At 44.9% G+C, this 21,539-nt stretch overlaps 1 protein-coding gene across 3 annotated transcripts in view; it reads left to right on the top strand.

The window, feature by feature from the left end:
- LOC147463868 (zinc finger CCCH domain-containing protein 63-like) overlaps positions 1–21,539 on the top strand; it is a 47,680-nt gene that overhangs the window by 6,698 nt on the left and 19,443 nt on the right. For 2 of the 3 annotated variants that reach the window (XM_086491697.1, XM_086491691.1), the window contains exons 4-5: positions 11,510–11,635; positions 11,737–12,042. In XM_086491697.1, the coding sequence (XP_086347823.1) occupies positions 11,510–11,635; positions 11,737–12,042 (432 nt within the window). Of the gene's footprint in view, positions 1–10,888; positions 10,996–11,509; positions 11,636–11,736; positions 12,043–21,539 lie in introns of all 3 variants that reach the window. The other variant, XM_086491700.1, reaches the window with a different exon arrangement.

The raw sequence follows: 21,539 nt of genomic DNA, 5'->3' as shown, positions 1-21,539 counted from the left end.
TCACCTAAAATAATAAGTGAAAAATGTCAAAAAATAGGGAAAATAGGCTAAATGCACTGGAATTTTTTTTTGAAGGATTCTAATGGGAATACTTATGATCATGTTGTGTGCAACCAGAGGATATGCATCTACACTAAGTGTCTGGACATGCACGGTCTGCAAACAAACTCACAAAAGTGCCAGAAGACTTCCTATTCTAGACTGACTTGATTGAACTGAACCTTGGTCATGCTGTAGCTTGTCCACGGATACATAGGGTTGGATGTGTCACGTGACATCTGTGCATTTTAAAACGTTATCGATGCAGATCCTAATGGAGGCATGGACCCCCTGGTGACGGTTCATCTGCAAGCATTCTCAAAATGCATTGCTCGAGTGGGCCTTAAGAGCATAGCTTTTGGGTTCATTATAGAATGTCCCTTCAATTGGCATGTTCCAAGGCTATGTCTTAGCGAGCATTCTGCGAGGCTGAATAGATATTTCTTTGGACGAGAAGGGCCCACACGGTACGTGTTCCCATGAAGCCACAACATGAACAAAAGCGAACCAAGATCAACCAATGGCTATGGAAAGTAGATCGGCCAACACCCAATTAGCAGCCTATGCACGTTCTCAAGGAAACTGACACTATTTGGCTCGGGATTGTAAAGCCAAAAAGCGCATGCACGAGTTCGCTAGAGGAGGAGGCAAAGGCAAGCTTGACAAGGACGACAGTACCAATATTTAGTTAATGAGGTCTGACAATCGGTGTTATAAATGTGGCGATGCTTTGTTTGGCTCGGGTTTTTGAAGCCAAAGACAAAAGCAGGAACTCACAAGAGGACAAAGGCAAAGGCAAGCTAGACAAAGATAATGGTAATAAAGAATTGACAGAAGAGATTGGCATGGCATACAAGGCGGCGCTCACAATGGCCATGACGCAAGATTTCTAGTCAGATGGCGGTTGTCGCAACTAGCTTCAACCAGGGGGAGGCTTGTGAGCAGCAAAGCGGCAAAATGTTGCTCTCTATAGACCCTTGTGTTGGAGTTCAAGTTATCGATGTTTGAACTCGTGGGTCGCAATTCAAGACACATACATCTGGCAAGGAACCAATTAAGCATATCTATGGATGAGTGCACCAATTCATTGTTGTTGGCCAGATTATGGATCGGATGTGTTTCAAAGTTCATTGTTTGGAAAGTCTGGACGTCACAGTTCACGAATGGGAAATCTTGTACGTAGGTCGACTTTCTATAAGGCAATCGATGTTCAAGATGGCATCCTTCTAAGGTAAAACGTTCGAGGGTAGTAAAACCGAGGTGTATCCAATGGAAGGTACCTCTACTAGGGTGTCTATGGTAGCTTCTTCATCCGCTTGGTCTCACTATTTATGTCCACTATGAGCTGCAAAGAGGTTGTTGAAGCTATAGCACATCTCAAGTGAATAGCCCCATGTGATTCCAATATTTATTTTGGCTTTAGATATTTATTATACTTATTTGTCAAAGTTTGGATAGGGCAATTTACTAAGGTGCCTATATAGGCACATCTAGCTCCCATTGTATAATCATCAATTCATTTGCCAAGGTTGGTTGGTTTAGTAGTCTCTCTCTCTCTCTCTCTCTCTCTCTCTCTCTCTCTCTCTCTCTGGTGTATTCTCCCTGTTGCTCTACGCTTCCGTATCGTGGACTTTGGCAACTTCTTCATCGATTTGGTCTTCCTATAGATATCCACTTTGAGTTGCAGCAAGAGTGAATGTCCAATGTAGCCTTATTATTTATTTTATCATCATATGTATTTTTTTAACTTATTTAACATGAGAATTAGGTTGGGTAATTTAGTATATTTGTATATAAGGACCCCCAACGCCCATTCTAATAGTCATCTAATTCATTGCCGAGTTGGTTGGTTCGAGCAACCTCTTTCGCATTCTCTCTATCTCTAGGCTTCCACATCGTCTACTTTGACAAGGTATCCCCTATCCATGCCCGTCTAGGCCAACCACCTAAATGCTCGTATGGCCCCACAATAAGGGAAAATATGTGAAAATGAAAAATGTGAAAAACACAATGAAACAAGGGCACAAGGCATCAAGTAAAAATGAGCCAAGGCTAGGAATATCCCCAACACCTACAAGAGGAAAGACAATCGTGGAAAGACCCAGCTCAACAAGGCTAAAGATGATCGAAGAGAGAGCTCATTCAACTGCAACAAACCCACAAAACAACCCTCACACCCTATCAACTATCCATCGAAGATATCGGGATTGACCAAATAAATCCAGAGAGGTACTGAACTCTAACCAAAATATCGTAGACTCTAATGATCTTATGCACCATCACAAGCTCTTGATGTGGCAAACCTTGAAGATCTGGCCAACATACTAAAACTAGACAAGGGACCTAAAACCTAGAAGTAGAAGAAGAAAATCCAACTTACAAAACCCAACCGAGGGGGCTAAAACTATAAAAGAAGACTTAAGGGGTTAGGATTTTTACCAACTTACAAGACCTAGCCAAGAGGCCTAAACCTTAAAAAGGAACAAGACATAAAGCAAAACCCCAACTTGCGTAAATTATGCTAATATGGAAGACTGTACTGACATTCTCGAAAATTGTGCTTGTTGCATTGAATCTCCTAATTTTACTGGCAGATATGACCGCCAAATTTTGGACTAGTTGCTTTTGGTAACGTATGCTTTTCATGTGAGATGCTTTTGGAGAGACCAAGGGGCTTTAAATTATGTACATAGGGTACTCTCTCTCTGGTAGCAATACTCACACAAAGACGAGCATAAAGAGCAAACATCAAACTTGCCTCCCAGCCTTATAGCCGATACAGGCTAACTCGAGCCTGGGAGCCTAAAGCTAATGAGCTAGCCTCTACCGCAAGGGCTGGTGTCCCATACCACCAAGCCCACACCAAACGGGTGCATGGATAGAGCTACCAAGGGCCTAGAGTCCAAGTGTGGTGATCACACATGATGTCTCACAAATGAGTCTCATACCTATTTATAGGACTTAACCTCCCTTCAACTAAGGGTGCATTCACCGCATGGTTGGTTCACACTCACCGGACAGATTGCAAGAGCCCATCTTGATGTTAGAGAACATTATATTGATATTCTACCGCATAGAGAAGCAAAGAAAAGTCATAGGCCGGAAAGTGATTCAAGCAATATTAAGAAATATCGAAAGGGGCGCCAAGGTTTGGGACCAGTGCGGTCTCGGAGTGAAACTCCACCTCTTCGTGTTTGGCGTGGATTCTCTCTATTTATGTTCTGTTGTTTTGAAGTGTTAAAAGGTCTTTTCTTTCAATCGGCACGTGGTGCCTTTCCGTTACATATACTGCAACATATGCACAAACTTCAAAGCAAGTAATACTTTTATTCACTCAAAGCGTGAATCTCTACTGAGAGCTCTTCCTCATAAATCTACGCAACACTCATATTTAAGAAATTACAAGTCTCATATGCTACAACGTGGCCATCATGCATAAATTTTGCTCCCATATTGCTACTACATGCAGTGCAATGCACCTCCTTCAGTCGCTCAAGTAATATAAGTCCTCGAGTAAATGGTATACCTTTCTGTGTTAGGCCATGCAATGACGAAGAAAACTGTCTGATAAATCCCCAAGATAAGAACGTAAGTCCAAAAGGCTACTACTTCATACACCATACATCTAGCCAACCTTGGCCAGATCCATGCTTGCACCCTCATGCATTACAATATGCCTCTAGAAGTGTATCTCTCACCTAAATAACTTGCTTTTCTTTAAGTTGATAATTATCTTTTCTTTTTTTGAGAAAAAGATCCTTCTATTAGTTAATGAAATTGCCCATAGGGCTACAACCTCCTCTACAAGATAGGGCTACAACAATCATGATGGGGAGAGACTCCCAATGAAAAAACAACATATGTATAATGAGGCTAAATCAAGAGACCGGAGGAGGGAAAAGCCACACAGGTGGATGATAGTGCCATCTGAGCACACCTTGGACCATGGTGAAAAAAGGCCCAGGATGCCAGAGTCGAAGGAAAGCCTCTCTGCGCTCCCACATACGGTCGGAACTATCCTGGAGTCTCCCGAACTGTCCTCTGAGAGTATGGATCAGCTCTAGCCAAAGATCCTGAACAGTCTCTGCTGGTGGTACAGGGCAAGCCTCGAAGATGTGGAAGCAGCGGGCCCGCCAAATGAACTAGAGTGTTAGGCCATTGATGAGCTCCCAACACTCCTCTCTCTCACTGCACCACTCCTGTGGAGTAAGCTCTGTAACAGGTTGGAGTGTAGGTCGACCCCCCTGCATCACTATTGTCATGCTGGTGGAAGATAGCTCAAACTGAAGTGTGGGGCCCTGAGAGTGGACCAAGCAGCTGCCCCCCAAGTGTACTACCGAGTTGTGGAAAGAGCTGGCAGCAGCCGAAAGACGCGAAGCCACACCTGCTGCGCCAAAGGACAATCCCAAAGACAGTGACGCTGACTCTCCACAAGATGGTCACAAGCTGCATATGTGGCCGAGAGACCACTATGTACAAGCCAACTTCCAACTGCTGTAGCTCTGTGTGCAACCAGCGACTGGAACAAAGTGACTCATCTCGGCTCTCTGGAGTCCCACAACCTCTCCCAAAAAGGTGCCAAGAACTCAGCTGTGAGACCCTCCTCCTGCCAATGAGGTGCTGCAGCACGAGCCTCTCTCTGCGTTGCCAGGATGTGACGTCCCAGTCGAATAGTGTACTGAAAGAAAGGGACACCTGGATGGTCTGTAGAGGAGAAAGGGTCCTCCACAGCCACTCTCCAAGATCCCACTGTACTCGTGCCAGTGGACAACTCTCCCATGCCCAAAGTCTCCAGTGGCCAGTCTCAAGAGCTGTTGGGTTAGGATCTATGACACAAGTCCCCCCACAGGTGCCCACCACGCGGATCCTCTGAAAACAGCACTCTGCCACTTGCCGGGCCTCAACTACAACTCGGTGTAAGCGTCCCTCACCCTATAGCTCGAAAAACAAAGAGGATATAGTCTCTGAGCAAGCCCGAACTGAGATGAGAACCTCCAATCGCGTGAAGGTTGCCATCCATCTGGGCGCTATTGATTCGAGAGGTGTGAGCCACTCAGCTGGTACTGTCTCTGAGATGTCCTGACACATGCTCTGCACCCCTCTCATGCCCAGTAGCTGAATGCCTTGAAGTTGCTCTGACAAGCCTGAAAACTATAACTAGTCACCTAGAGAGCATTGTGGACCCTTTGCCATGGGACCCCAGGAAACATGAGGCCAACTGTCAACCAAGTGGTCTCTCTGAGTGCTAACCATGGGGTTCCAAACAAGGGGCTGTCTCAGGCGCTCCTCCGTGCAAGTAGGCTGACGTTGCTCTAGGCCTCGCCGCAGTTGCTCCCAGGATTGGAGCTGACTCACAGCGAAGTGGTCCTCCAATCTCCTGCTCAAGCCAACTCTGCGCATCTCTGTGAAAATCCATCGAGTCGAGGGTCGCCATTGGCCTTCAGCTTGAGGCACCCTAGCACTAAGCCATTGAAGCAAGAACTCCTTCCATGGCTCCTCACTTGGAAGAAGTCCTCTGACGATGAACTTCCCAAGAAGGGCTCTGCTGTGCTGTGCTGTGCTGTGCTGGGTCTATGATCCCTAACCCTTCCTGAGAACAAGGAAGAGTGATGACTTGCCATGCCACTTTGGCCCGGGCTATCTGAGTGTCACGCCCTGACCAAAAGAAGTTCCTGATCAGCCTCTCTACCTGGCCGATACAAGAACTCGAGAAGATCCAAGAGGAAGTGATAATGTAACAACTTCCTCCCGGTAGACAGGAGGAGGGAAGCAATTTGCGACTCGGGAGACAAGTCCAAACCAACCTGACAGCCCAAGTACCGAACTGCAGTCCTTGGGGGAATCCACTTGAAACCCTCACTTGGTATCCAATCGGGCGTAGGATCACTACCAACCGAGAAAGCCATTGTCTTTCTCCAGTTGATCAGTGCGCCATATGCACAACAGAAAGTCTCAAGAGCCTGCTCACACCACCTGAAACCCTCACTTGGCATCCAATCGGGCGTAGGATCACTACCAACCGAGAAAGACATTGTCTTTCTCCAGTTGATCAATGCGCCATATGCACAACAGAAAGTCTCAAGAGCCTGCTCACACCTGTGTAGGTTGGCCTTCTAGCCATCCAAGTACAAGGCTGAGTCGTCTGCAAACTCAGCGTCCAGTAGCTCATCTCGCTTAATAGGGAGCGCTAAGCCACGTAAACCAACCTGCTATGAAACCAAAAACCTTCTCATCACCTTAGCATAGAACTGAAAGAGGAAGGAGGCAAGAGGACAACCCTGTCTGACCGAAGGCGTGAGCATGAAACGATCACCTCTACCTCTTGCTAAAAGCACCTGACTGTGTGCTCGTCTGTACAAAGCTGACACCCCTCTGATCCAAGCATCTGAGAGCCCATCCTGCGTAGAGTGCCCTCCAAAATATCCCAATCAACTCCGTCGTAGGCCTTCTCAAAATCGAGAAGAAGAATCACCAAATCCTCACCACGGAGCCGCGCGAGGACAGAAGCTTCCAAAAAGTAAAGATGTTGTCAAGGATACTACGCTCCTTGACAAAACCTGTCTGAGTCCCATGTATAAGGCTCTCTAGAAGTGGCTGAATCCTCAAACTCAGAGCCTTGGCAAGAATTTTGTAGGCTGAGTTGAGGATGGTGATGGGACGCCACTGTCGAATCTCATCCAAGGAGCCACCCCCTTGGGAATGAGGTAAATCAAGCCCTCACTCATGCTGTCAGGCATCTCACCTGTGTGCAGGATGTATTGAAAAGCACTACAGAGATTTGAGCCAAGCAAGTCCCAGTACCCCAATAAAAAGCTAGGAGTCAAGCCATCCTCACCTGGACAGCTACCACGGGAGAGTGCACAAAGAGCCATGTGCAGCTTCTCTAGTTGTAGAGGCAGCTCAAGCCTCTTAACGCATCTCCTCAATCACAAGACAAGGCATCTGTGTCCACATTTGCTTTCTGCATGCATCCTGACGCTCTGACTGGGGCTCTGCAGACAGTAAATCACGGTAAAAGACAGTAGCAATTGCACGCATGTTCTTTGGCTTTGAAGCAACTGACCCGTCGGGTCTCCTCAACTGATTGACCTTGGTATGCGTATGCCGAGGTCCCACTGCCTCAAAGAAAGCGCTTGTCACTCTGTCACCCACGTGGGTCCACTGAGATGCTTGTCGATGGAAAGCAAACTCATGGTGCCTCTCCTCTGTGCTGACGAGCTCCCGGCGAGCCTGCTGTAACTGCTCCTCCAACCAAGGACTGTCTGGATGTTGCTTCTGCATCCTCTGCAAGGAAGCAACGCCCCATCGGAGACGCTACTGCTCCTCTCGTTGCAGCCAGCCGAGCCGAAGACTCCCGAAGAAAGAGCCGATTAAGCTTAGCAATCCCGAGGCCACTCTGTCAGCAGGAGACTCCTGCATGTCTAAGCTCTCTGTCCAAAGAGTCTCCACTCGCTCTCTAAGCACCGAGTCCCGTTGTCACGAGTCTGTGGCAACTTTACTTGTTGATTTCTTTTTGGGGAATTTTATTTGACTTGTTTTAAAGCACCCCTCTAGGGAACTGCTATTTTGGACCTGAAAATGTGTTCGCGTCATTAGCTTTGGAATGACAAGGGGAACATTTTATTGCTCTGCTGCCAAGTCAACTGACGCACTAGTTGAGGTATTTTTAGCCAAGTTGGCCAAAGTCGGAAACTGGGCGAGGTGTCACTATGTGAGCACTTCTGCCACTCTGGGCGAGTCTACAAGAGAAAGGGGGCGCCATTTTCAGCTGCAGGCGGATTGCAACAAGTGCAAGAGCCCCTCTTATGTACAATGCGGTGCCAGGCACTTACGTGAGTCTGTTCGTAGACCGTGCATGACCAGGCACTTAGAGTAGATGCTTATCGTCTGGTTGTACACATCATGATCATCAGATTACCATCAAAACCCATCAGGAGCATTTTTACAGTGCACAGATCCTTTTTCCTTGTTTTAGCCATTTCTCACTGATTATTAATAAGTGACTTTGTTGGGAAACTGGGTAGGGCAATTTTGACCAGCAAGTATATAAGAAAACCATTCGCTAGCATTATCTGGCAGAAGAGGCAGCAGGACCAGTCGTCCAACAGTGCACCTTCTCAGCAAGACTCCCCCGGCAGGCAACCTAGTGTTTTCAGCCACGAAGAACCAGCGTTTTCTTCAAGTGCAGATCAGCCTCAGCGTTTTGCATTTGCAGATCAGCCTGGCGATAGCAGGACCCAGCAGATCCCCTAGCGTTTTTGCAGCAGACATCAATTCAGCCTAGCGTTTTTGTACCAGCAAGCCAGCCTAGCGTTTTGCAGATTCCCCGCGACGGATTCAGCCCTAGCTTCAGTGTTTTCAGTTTTCAGCATATAGACACTGCAGAATAGCCCTCAAACCTCACAGATCTCACCTTCCCGCAACAAATCCTCGTCGCACGGTTAGATCAGCCAGCGTTTGCAGATTCAGCCCGCTATTTGCAGATTTCAGCATCTGCGTTTTCAGTGCATCTTCGTTGCGTCGTCGCCATCGCCGTCATCATCGACATAGAGTCAAAATTCAGCATATACAAGATTTGCAGATTTCAGCCACTAGCGTTTTCAGATTTCAGCCCGTCTCGTCGTCGTCATCATCATCGTCGACATTGTCGGCAAGTCCATTGCATTGTAGAGATTTGTGCAATCAATAGTAGATTGCTCTGGCCATAGAGAGTGGGACCTTCGGAGGAGGGTCTGACAACATTCTGGTGTCGTATTCTTCTCTCTCTATCTCTCAATCTCAGCACCTTCATTCACAATGTTCACCACTTTGTTTGTGTCCATTGCACTCTCTCACTAAAGGAACGGAAGGCTCTCCGTTCCGTGAGCAAAAGGAACTCTTGAGCACAATTCGGAGCACTCATCTTGAGCAAAGCTCAACATTCACATCCGTTGCACCTTACAATAGACGTCGTAATAGTTGGGGATTTATATGCGACTATTGTCGCACCTGTTATCGCACATATTACCACTATGCGGACACGAAACGACAGAGTTTTGCTTCTAGTTGCACTGTCCCCAAAGTCTCCGGCCCCTTTTGGTATTTCTCTCTTTATTGCCCATGACATAAGGACAACTGCTAAGGCACTCGTACTTTGCTTTTGCAGAACTGGAATGCCAAAGCGAGCCCCCAAGGCACTTATTTAAAGGCCCTTGGCTTAAAAGCAGTGTACATGAAAAGCTATGCTCCCAAAAGCTCCCCATTGCCAAAAGATAGCGCGCGGCCTTCTTCGTACAGGTGTTTGTCAACGGCTTTACGGGCTCGTAGGGGTTTAGGCCTCTTTGCTAGAGAGCCCAAAGTTGGGGGTTTTTATGCTCTAGGCTCCCCATGGCCTTACCACGTCACTAACTTGTGACAACATGTGCCGATTCATCACTTTTCAAAACTTAAACCTTAACCTTGGGTGAGTAAGACGGCTTCCTTCTCTATAAGAAAAGAGGTGAGATCATCAAAATCCAGCTTTTCCTCGTGATTTGCAAGCGCATTGCCTTTGCCACCATCTCCTACTCCTCGGGCAATTTGTAATAGTAATAGTCAATGCATTGTCCATAGCCAAAAGTCAATCATGGATGACCTTTGCCTTCATAAAAAATGATTGCATGGAAGTAAGTTTGGTCTTCAAACTTGCTGGAAAATAACTCTGCAAGAAGGGTGACTGCTTGCATTGTAGAGGCGCGATCAAACATTTCAGCCTCGATTCAAGGCATGAAATTTGGGTGCCATGTCACCACCGTACGGGCATCACATCAGCTGTGTTGCTCCGTCTTCTGTTGGCCACTTCATCGCTTTGTGACATCTTTACAGGATTTGTTTAAGCACGATGTGTTTGTCGAACAATGTTTGGAATCATATGGATATCGTCATAATTTTGTTGGTGTGTCTTAAGTGAGTTTTTCTGTTCATCTTGTCTTTGTTCATTAGCTAGCTAGGCAGTACAAAATTTCCTTTTGTAAAGGAATGTATCAAGGCAATGTGTTCTCGGTGCCTTGTGAAAGTGGATGCAAGATTTTTTTTTTGAACAGTATCAATATACAAACTCTTGAATAAAATGATATATCCAAAGCCCGACAAAGAGAATGACATGATTGGGAGTATCTTTAATTATGATGGGGAAGTTTATTAGCACATAAAGGGGAAGATGGGGGACATGACCCGAATTGTTCTGAATTTTGCTTGTTCAACGGCAAGAATTAATCTAGAGGCATGACTCTCTCAGTTTGAGGGTCAACACCGTATTTTGAGGGTAGCTGATCTCTTTAACGTGATTTTTGAGAGTCTCATCTTGGATTTATGGTCTCGACCTTATTTGATTTCAGGGAATCACAATTCCTTGTTCCTACCTACTTTCAAGTCTTCCGCAACCAAGAGGACAAGAAACAAGACATTTAAAACAAGACTTGTCAGATTCTGGAGGCAAGAATCAATTCCGTTTTCCAACTTCAATGCCTCTTGAGAAAATTGGTTCCACGCAAAGTTTTGGAGCGAGAGGTGAGGGTTGGAAACTCTGAGAAACAGGAGCGGCACTGGGGTGCTTTTTCCTGTGGGTGTATTCATTTGTGAGATGATGTTCTCTCTTTTTAGGCGCAATAAGACTGAAATAGGATAGGAGGGCTTTTTCTCAAGGAGAGGGGGGATACCTGTAGGCCCTTTCAGGGTGCTGTTGTCTTTGATAGTGCGGAACTCTGATAATTTCTCCTCAGAAGCAGACCTTAATTTTTTCAGTTTAAATGAATTAAGAACTGCAGAAGCTGCTCTTAATATTGACTCTTCTTCCCATTGGTGATATGTGGAGATGATGTGTTTTATTCAGGTGATTCAAGGCAAACTGCACTCATCGTTTCTATGTCTCACGAAGATTGTGAGGCATTTAGAAACAAAACATCCTTGGATCTGGAATTCACGGTGCACTTGCAGAAGGTTGGGGCATCTGTGAGATCTGTTTTTTGGTGGAGTATCTGTTATTATTCTTAGGTATCTTATCACTATGGTGCCCTTGTCCCATATTCTTGACTGAAGCTTAAGCACAATCAAGCAGAGAAATTCCATGTGCCGTTTGAAATCCTAAAGATGGTGTAGGGTTCCCTTGTTTCATGACTTTCGTGACTTGATTTGATAGGAATCGGCCAAAAATTGCATTAGTTGCACTTTTTTTGGCTGTACCTGAATCAAACTTTCTGAAGTATTTTTGCCCTATCTTTTCAAAGAAACTAATCGGTTCATTCCTAGGTGTCTAGTTCATCAGTGCTACAAGCCTCTAAAGTAGAGTACTATGCAGAAAAATGCGTTAGATAATTTGTATTCACTTACAGCTGAAAAGGAATTGACCTCGTAAATTATGTGCTTGTTAAGACATCCATAGCAAAAGACATGACTTAATTTTGCATTGCAAACCAGTTTACATTGTGAGTAACTTTTCTGAAATTTTATGCAGTTTTTTATGAAAACGGGAACTTGTAAGTTTGGGCCTGCATGCTGGTACCATCATCCACGGTTAAAGAGTGCAACGAATGGCAGTGGGCAACTGCAGTTAAATTTTCTTGGATTGCCACTAAGACCGGTTTGTGACTGCTTCCTGTGGTCCAATGGTGGTTTGTTGTTTTGTCAATATGGTTTTATTCTCTGAAAATAAGGCTCAACTCAAAATCTGTCATTTTCCAGGGTGAGAAGGAGTGTACTTATTATCTGCAAACAGGTTCTTGCAAGTATGGGAGTACATGCAGGTTCCATCACCCGGAACCCATGGCTACTGAAAGTGTGCAGCCATCTTTGAACTTCCCAACAAACTTACCTAATGGACTTTCTACACCAACGCCTGTGACCTATCAAGATCAAGGAACAACATGGCCTATGGCTAGGGCTCCTTTTATGTCATCACCGATGGGGATGCCGAGGCCTTTGAACGTCATACCCTTCGTCACATCTTCTCCCCAACACATTCCAGTGACTGGGCCAAATCCTTTTCAAGTAAGAAATCCTTCTTAGTACCACTTTTAGGCTTGGCAATGAGGTTGGATTCTTAACTGAACTCAAATCTGGAAATGTTGAAATTCTCATTCATAGTAATAGAACTCTGACGTTCTTGTAATTTTGCACGTATATATATATGTATATATATAGATAGATATATAATGTATTTGTGTGTGTACATATATATACCAAAGTTTGGTGTCCCTTTCGTTATTTATTTTTATATTAATGCTTGAGCAAAGTACAATGTCCGAGGGTCCTCTTTGCTCATTGTTCCCCGGAAAATCTGAGAAAAGAGAGGTCCTGGTAATTAATTTAAAGGCTCTGGGCCTTCTCAAAAGCAATTACATGAAAAGCTTCAGTCTCAAAAGCATCTGGACCAAAAATTGGTGCCCAAAAGCAGCGAGCGTAAATTGCATAATCTCGTACAATGCCACATCAGCAGCCAATGTGAATCGCGGCGGCATCCATACAGCCTTGCCACGTCAGCACATACACGTGATTTTGGTTTTTAATCATTCTTATGTCCCTAGGGCCCCATCGGACGGGACAATATAAGTTGGAAAAACTTATATATTTAATTGTTGTCCATTTCCAAGACGAACATGCCACATCATCATTTTGTGACATACCCCCCTCTTGAAAGAATTGTAATAAACCTCGATTATGTCTACAAAATCAAACCTAAGCAGAAACGAGTTTAGTAGACACTGACTTTTAAGCGCTGATGCACTAGAACTGTGCTCAAGGTTCCATTCCCTTACGGAAGGGAGAGCCTTCCGTTCCTTTAGTGAGAGAGTGCAATGGACACAAACAAAGTGGTGAACACTGTGAATGAAGGTGCATGAGACTGAGAGATAGAGAGAGAAGAATACCACACCAGAATGTTGTCAAACCCTCATCCGAAGGCCCCACTCTCTATGGCCAGAGCGGTCTACTATTGATTGCACAAATCTCTACAATGCTTTGGGCTTGCTGATGATGTCGACGACGATGAGGACGATGACAAGACGGGCTGAAATCTGAAAATGCTAATGGCTGAAATCTGCAAATCTTTATCTACTGAATTCCGACTCTATTTCCATGACGATGTCTATGACGACGATGCGATGATGACGCGCTGAAAACGCAGATGCTGAAATCTGCGTTTTCTGGGCTGAAACTGCGAACTTCACTGGATCTGACTGTGAGGCGAGGATCTGGTGAGATCTGCGAGGTTTGGGACTTCTTCTGTGATGTCTGACTGCTGAAAACTGAAAACGCTGGTCCTATCGTGGATCTTGTCGCGAAGAATCTGCAAAACACTGGTTGGTCTTGCTTATCCAAATACGCTAGGCTGAATTCTGTCTTCTGTTGCTGCCTGTTGTCTTGCAATGCAAAACGCTAGGCTGATCTGTTGTTCTACTGTCGCCGGGAATCTGCAAGTGCAAAAACTCCAAGGCTGGTCTGTGGATGCAAAAACGCTAGGGTCTCTTGTTGATACAGAAAACGCTAGGCTTGCTGGGGTTCTTGTTGAGAAGGTGCCTGTTGAACTGAGTTCCTGCTGCCTCTTCTGCCAGAAAGTGCTAGCGCTAGGTTTCTTATATGCATGCTTGTGAAAATTGCCCTACCTAGTTCCCAACAAAAGTCAATTAAAAATAATAAGTGAAGAATGTCAAAAAATAGATAAAATAGGTCTATGCACTATAAAAATGCTCTTGATGGTTTTTGATAGAAATCTAATGATCATGTTGTGTGCAACGAGAGGATATGCATCTACTCTAAGTGTCTGGACATGCACGGTGTGCGAACACTCACAAAGGTGCCAGATCACTTCCTAATCTAGGCTAACTGACTGAACCGAACCCATGTCATGAAGTAGCTTGTCCACGTACACATAGGGTTAGATGTGCACGTGACAATCATAGTCCTAGTCTCGACTACTCTATTTTATGCAGACCATTGAGTACTTGCAAACTTTCTTGATGTCATGGTTCACACAAAAGTAGTGGACGTAAACTCTTTGACCTTGTTTGCACGAATAGTCTTCAATTGCTTTCTAGATTCCTTCTCCCCAAATGTCCGCCAATTCTTGAAGATGTCAAAAGCCTCATCCTTGTGCTTGAAGAATTATACCCAAGTAAAGCAAGAGAAACATTAAGCAAACATTTTACCTAGAGATACTCTTGATGATGATTGCTCTTCTATTGACAATAAATCCTCTTATTTGGTTCCTGCTTCTCAGGCTCGAGAAAGCAATGTATTTTCTCAAGATGATGCAATAGACGATGGTTCGCATAATAGTGTTGATAATGAGGTAGAAATACGAGTAGTTGTTAAGAGGGGGAGCAAACTTGGCAAGCTATTGAGGTGGTTGTCGGGTACTTTGCAAGATGCCAAGCTACAGATTTTCCACTAGATTGGTGTGCTTCGGGTTCCATGAAGCAATCTCAACGGTTGTTAGAATGTTGAGATAAATGGAGCTTTATTACAAGTGAAGTATGTCCTAATGTCCTCAGAGGCGAAGAAGAGCAAATCTATTACAATTAAGGAGACACTTTTAGAACTGATGTAGAAGGAGGCTAAGCAAACAAAGAAAGGTTGATTTTGTCGAGAGGAAAGATATAGGGGAGTTGGTTTTGAGGCCACGGGAGCGGAAGGTCATTGGTTTCAAGTCGGTGTACAAGACGAAGTACAAATCAGATTGTTCATTGGACAAGCAAAAGGCTCACTTAATGGCCAAAGGCTTTTTAGAGCTCGATTGTGACGAGACCTTTGCATTGACTGCAAGTATGGTGACCGTACGGATAGTTTTTACTCTAGGAGCTCATCATCAATGGCCTGTGTTCTAAATGGATGTCCAATCAGCCTGTCTCAATCGTGACTTAAGAGGAGGACATGTAGGTGAAGCAATCTTCAGGTTTCTCAGTTCTAGGATCGAGCGACAAGGTTTATAGCTTGTAGAGGCTGTCTAATGCGTGAAGCCAACTCCTTCACTGTGGTACCCAAATATAGACGCTTTCTTCGTGTTTGGGACAATTCTTTGTAGACCCAGATTTATATCTTTTCAGGAAGACGAGATTGTTGACACTTGCTATCGTCTATGGATGTTCTTGTTATCATATGTGACAAGCAAATTCATTGTACGATGGAGACCCTGCCCAAGGAGTTTGAGTTGGAAGATCTCTGCGTGTTCCATTATTTTCCTAGAATTGAGATATGGCAGAGTGGGGGCCATCTTCCTCTCTCAATAGTGATATGTCACAAAGTGTTGATGTGTTAAGCCTCTGAAGAATAGAGCCAACCTTTAGATCATGGCCGAGGGGCCTAAACCCTAAGAGGCAGAAGCAGTTGAAGAAGAAGCCGAAGAAGTTTCCACCAACTTATGGGACCCCGTCCAAGTGACATAAAGGCATTAAAATAAAGCTGGACCCAACACACACACAAGCTTATTTGCGTGGAGCCCGATGATGTGGCAAGCCAATATAGAATTCCGGATTTTGCTATTAGCGTGTACGGATTTCCATGTTTCACATTGATTGTGTTGATGTGGCAGCTTGTACGGATTTCCGTTATTTACGTTGGTTGATTTTCAGTGCCAGCTTTTGGGCCAGTTGCTTTTGAGTTTCAAGCTTTTTATGTAAACTGCTTTTCAAAGGGCCTTTAAATAAGTGTAGAGGGCTCTGTCTCTGTAATGCTTCAGTGTGAAGGTGCAAAGCACGAGTACCGGCATTGTATAGAGCTCAAGTAATATAAAGAAATACCGGAAGGGGCGCCAGGGTTTGGGGCCAATACTCTCTAGGGTGGAACTTCGCCACTCCCTGTGTCGTCTCTCTCAGTTCAGTTGTTATTGAAGTGCTAAAAATCTGTTCAGTCTTGTAAGGTGCAGCGGAAGTGAATGTTGAACTTTGCTCAAGATGAGTGCTCCGAATTGGGCTCAAGGTTCCTTTTACTTACGGAAGGGAGAGCCTTCCGTACATGAGAGAGTGCAATGGACACAAACAAACTGGTGAACACTGTGAATGAAGGTGCTGAGACTGAGAGATAGAGAGAGAAGAATACGACACCAGAATGTTGTCAGACCCTCCTTCGAAGGCCCCACTGTCTATGGCGAGAGCGGTCTACTATTGATTGCACAAATCTCTACAATGCTTTGGACTTGCCAACAATGTCGACGACAATGAGATGGGCTGAAATCTGAAAACGCTCAGGGCTGAAATCTGCAAATCTTGTATGTGTTGAATTCTGACTCTATGTCGGTGACGACGATGCAACGATGACGTACGCAGATGCTGAAAGGGGTTGAGAGGTGCAAAAGAGAGACACCACCAACCTCAGTGGACACCACCTCAGAGCCGACGCCCTTCCAAGCGGGTATGGTGTCATAATAATCAATATCTAATTCTCCTAAATGATTTTCTCATGTTAAACTGATCATTTAATATGGGGAAGTGCCAAGGGAGAAAAAGCTAGAATATTGGTTAAGCTAGCAGACCGGGCACAGTAGGGATCCAAAGGAGGGAAAATAGGGATCCAAAGGGGGGGCCATCTGTAAAAGAGCCATGTGCAACAATGGGCTTAAAAGACCCTAAGGTTCAGCCCATTAAGACTTCCAAAATACTAAGGTTCCAAAATTCAAAGGTTGTGTCAAAAGGTCAAACATTGGGGGGAATTGGATGCTTTGTGTGTGACCCAAAAGTCTTTGGCAATCCCTACATAGGAGGGGGTGAGCCTTGCAAGTAGGGGATGAGAGAGAAACTCACACACACACACACACACAAACTCCCTTTACACAAAGGGAATGAGGGACGCATGTCAACTCTCTAGCCCAGATGCCCACAAGGTGTACCCAATTCCTATTGGATGGCCTTGGAGGTGGACCAATGAGAATTAGGCTAGAGTAAATCTGGTTTAATTAATTTAAAGACACTTAATAAAAGAACCAATAAGAATTAAGCTCTCTAGAAGACTATTGGACAGTCTCCCAAGGGGACCAATGAGCATTTAGCAGCCCAATGGCGTGCCTGATTCCTATTGCCCAGGAGGCAAAGGGGTCCAATGAGAAGTTTAGTTGAATTAAATAATTACCTAAAGCTCTCACAAAAGGGGAAAGGGGGACACATGTCAGAAGGCTATCACTTATGCTGCTTAATTACCATTGGCTAAGCCTGGGGAGGTCCAATACGATGCTAGCAAGAGCAAATAGCAAGAGGGGTCGACCAAGAGAGAGAGGGGGACTGATTTTTCAAAGGCATTATCACCTACACACTCACACTAACTCATGTGTGAAGTAAACAAGACTCTCTCTCCTTCTCAAGCTTTAATGGAAAGCTTATCACCTACTCCAAGCTTGTGAGAAGGAAGGCCTACACCAACAACTCTTGGCTTTGTGATGCAAATCCAACCAAGAGGCAAGCTTCAATGCATGCTCATCTCCTTTACCATGCTAATTACTAAGCTAAGCTATGCTAATATGAGTGATTATGTGAGGAGATGTACATCTTTCTCGTAAGAATACTCCTCCTTCCTCTCAATCTACTCTCATACCTCGCTAGCTCTCACCATCTTCGAAGGTGTGTGAGGTTTTGGGTCTGAGACCGTGAGGGAATTGATGTTGTTTTTGATAAGTGTTTTGCGTAGTGCATGAAGTTTCCATCTTCATTGCACTAGCTAGTATTGAAGGAACACAAGAAATTGTATTGTAAAATGTCTCTCTTGATGGGAGAACCATAATACAAAGCCTTTTGGAGGGGGGACCGGCTCCATGCAAATCCGGTCCTGAACTGTTGTCAATTGCTTAATTTCTCTCTCTTTTGAAGTATTGCTCATGCTATCTAACTAGGTGTTATGCTTTTTGTTGCTTTCTCCACCCAAGCACTCTTGTTAATCTCATTAGGAATCTATTCTAATGAAATGCTCACTATGTTCAAGCTATTTTCCGCTACACACAAGTTATTAGGCCATTAAATGTTATATATGGCATCTCCTAGGGGGAAACTGTCGGGTTACAAAGGCAGTTTAGTGAGGTGAGCGATAAGTTACCTAGAGGAGGCAACTCCAAAGGGAAGATTGAAGCAAGTCCCGCAGTATCTGGGTCTTTGAACAGAGGTACTTGGTTGTTGTCACGCCCATATCAAGTTAGTGAAATGGGTCTCTCAAGGGAATGGTCATGGCCCTAAGAATGTAGATAATTCTGGCGTCTCGTAGTCCAGAGGAAACTAGTGACAAAAGCGTCTGCCTTAGGATTCTCGGTGCATAGTCCTGGTCGTTCTTCTTGTGCACTTTTCCGGCGTATAAGGAGAGCGGCCGGGAGTGTCCTACCTGACTCCTAAAACAAAAGAAAGAAAGGTGAAAACGCAAATGCTGAAATCTGCGTTTTTTTGGTTGAAACTGCAAACGCTCGTTGGATCTGACCGTGCGGCAAGGATCTGTTGCGGGAAGGTGAGATCTGTGAGGTTTGGGGGTTCTACAGTGGAGTCTTGATGCTGAAAACTGAAAACGCTGATGCTATTCTAGGTTCTGTCGCGAAGAATTGCAAAACGTTGGGCTGTTGTGTTGCCCGCAAAACGCTAGGGCTGATCTGGTACCTGATGCAAAACCGCTATGGATCTGCTATGTCTGCTAATGCCGGGGCTGATTTGCAATGCAAAAACGCTAGCTGTGTTGATGCAGAAAACGCTAGGGGTCATCTGTTGCAAAAACGCTAGGTGTCTTTTTGGGGTCTTGCTGAGAAGGTGTCTGTTGAACAAAGTGTTCCTGCTGCCTCTTTTGCCAGAAAGTGGTAGCGCTAGGGTTTCTTATCTACTTGGCTTGCTAAATTGCCCTACCCAGTTTCCCAACAAAAGTCACTTAAAAATAATAAGTCAAAAATGTCTAAAATAGGGAAAATAAGTCTATGCACTATAAAAATGTTCCTGATGGGTTCTGACTGAAACCTGACGATCATGCTGTGTGCAACCAGAGGATATGCATCTACTCTAAGTGCCTGGACCTACACGGTTTGCGAATTGACTCACAAAACTGCCAGAACACTTCCTAAGCTAGACTGACTGAACTGAATCCAATCTTGTCATGAAGTAGCTTGTCCACGTACACATAGTGTTAGATGTGCACATGACAAGTTTGTTATTTGCTATTGGCACGTGGTGCGCGTATTGTGACAATGGTATCAGAGCATCAGGCGTGTGCTTTTCTGAAAGCATACCGGTCCTACAAAAGAGCAAACAGAGCAAACCAGCGCTTCCAAAGGCTACATGAATTTGATTGTGAAAGAATCTTCGTGCTGCGACCCCGGACTTATTAGCCACTCCCACCCTTCATCGCGCATCGGGTGCGCTCCCGTCTTCGCCGCTGTTTCTTATAGGACATATGCTATAAATATCACTTGCGAGAGAAGGATCCAAGATTTGTTTCGAGCTGTTGTTTTTCTCAGATGCAGTGCCATGCAAAAGTGGTGGTCTATAGCTAACAAGCCGCATGCTCCAAGGACTTGGCAAGCTTTCAAGAAAATTTTGGCCTGAAGTTATGGTTTTTGACATCCTCCTTCGGAATGCAACTTTTGGCAAAGTGGGGTATCCTGAAATGCTTGCCATGGAAACCCTAGCAGATTATAACTTGAAATTTCTCGACATCTCTTAGTAGGTATCTCTTCTCGGTGTGATTGCTATGTCTTGGGACTACCATCGTCGCCAGAGGAACATTGTCTGTTCAAGAGCTAATGGACCATGCTGTAGTCGGCTGCGACGTTATGGAAGGAATCTAACCCTAATTTTTGGTGCAGGTTTCAGGATGAATAGTCAATCGACTTTTTGAGCTCGATTGGTGTCGAGATTGCTTTTTAAATTTGAGTTTTGTTTGAACTTGTTTGGTAATTTTGTTTGGAATGGATAGGATCTGTTTTGAATCTGTCTTGGTGCTGATTTGAAATGTTTGACTTTGGTTTTAATACTGGTTTCAATGATTGATGATTTTAATCCCGGGTGGAGTAGTGAGAAATGCTGTTTTGGTATTGTTTGAACCTCAGAATGACGTAGACGGGATGTCTGGGGAGCGTTTTGTTGTATGCTTGAAAACTTCGGAACGATGCAGACGGGATGTCTGGGGAGCGTTTTGTTGTATGCTAGAAAACCTCCGAATGACGCAGGCAGGATGTCTGGGGAGTGTTTGGTTGTATGCTTGAACCTCTAAGCACCGCAGGCTGTAGTCTGGGGAGCGTTTGGTTGTACGAGTCCTCTAAACCCATGGCCCGGACCTTTTTAGGTTATTTGCGGAGAGAGTGATGAGGTAGTCGTTGAGTAGCTTCATACCGCAGATCGTTTGTCTCGGGGGAGTACTCAGCGGCGCTGTTAATTGTGTCTTGTAACATGCATATCTGAGCATTTGTGTTGCATTGTGACGTGCCAACCACTGAAGATTCCTAATTGGATGAGATTGCTTGGCTATATAATTTTAGTGCATCAAGACTCCCGTGGAAGCTCAGTGCGTTCTGGGTGTGATGGCTAATTTTACTACGCCGGAATATCAAGAATTTCAATCTGGATGAAAGGAGAAGCTAACTCCTTGACAAAAGAGCCGAAAGGAGAAGTCTGATTGTCCCTCATAATTTTTTTTTAGTTAACTTGAGTAATCGTAGACAATTCCTCTCTTTCAAGAAGGGGGGATGTCACAAACTATTGATGTGTCAAGTCTCTGAAGAACAAAGCCCAACCTTCAGATCATGGCCGAGGAGCGTAAACCCTAAGACGTAGAAGTAGTGGAAGGAGAAGAAGTGGAAGAAGTTCCCACCAATTTATGGGACTTTGTCCGATGGGGCCCAAGTGACATAAAGGCATCAAAATAAAGCTGGACCCAACATACACACACCGTGGAGCTTGGTGATGTGGCCGGCCAATATGGAATTTCGGATTTTGCACTGACTTGCTGACGTGGCAACCTGTACAGATTTCCGCTTTGATTGTGCTAACGTGGCAGCTTGTACGGATTTTTGTGATTTACGTTGGCTGATTTTCAGCGCCAGCTTTTGGGCCAATTGCTTTTGAGTTTCAGCTTTTCAAGGCCAAGGGCCTTTAAATAAGTGCAGAGGGCTCAGTCTCTCGCACGCTTCAGTGTGAAGGTGCAGAGCAGCGCGAGTACTGGCATTGTACTCCAATCTTTAGATCATGGTGTGTTGACGTGGCAGCCTGTACGGATTTTCGTGATTTGCGTTGGCTGATTTTCAACGCAAGCTTTTGGGCCAGTTGCTTTTGAGTTTCAAGCTTTTCATGTAAATTGCTTTTCAAGGCCAAGGGCCTTTAAATAAGTGCAGAGGGCTCAATCTCTAGCACGCTTCAGTGTGAAGATGCAGAGCGCGAGTACCGGCATTGTACTCCAACCTTTAGACCATGGCTGAGGGGCCTAAACCCTAAGAAGCAATAGCTGTCAAAGAAGAAGAAGCAGAAGAAGTTCCCACCAACTTATGGGACTCCGTCCGATGGGGCCCAAGTGACATAAAGGCATTAAAATAAAGCTGGACGCAA

Source organism: Adiantum capillus-veneris, chromosome 2 (assembly GCF_014529385.1).
Source record: "Adiantum capillus-veneris isolate H3 chromosome 2, ASM1452938v2, whole genome shotgun sequence".
Lineage (NCBI taxonomy): Eukaryota > Viridiplantae > Streptophyta > Polypodiopsida > Polypodiales > Pteridaceae > Adiantum > Adiantum capillus-veneris.
This window is presented reverse-complemented; position numbering and strand designations above follow the sequence as displayed.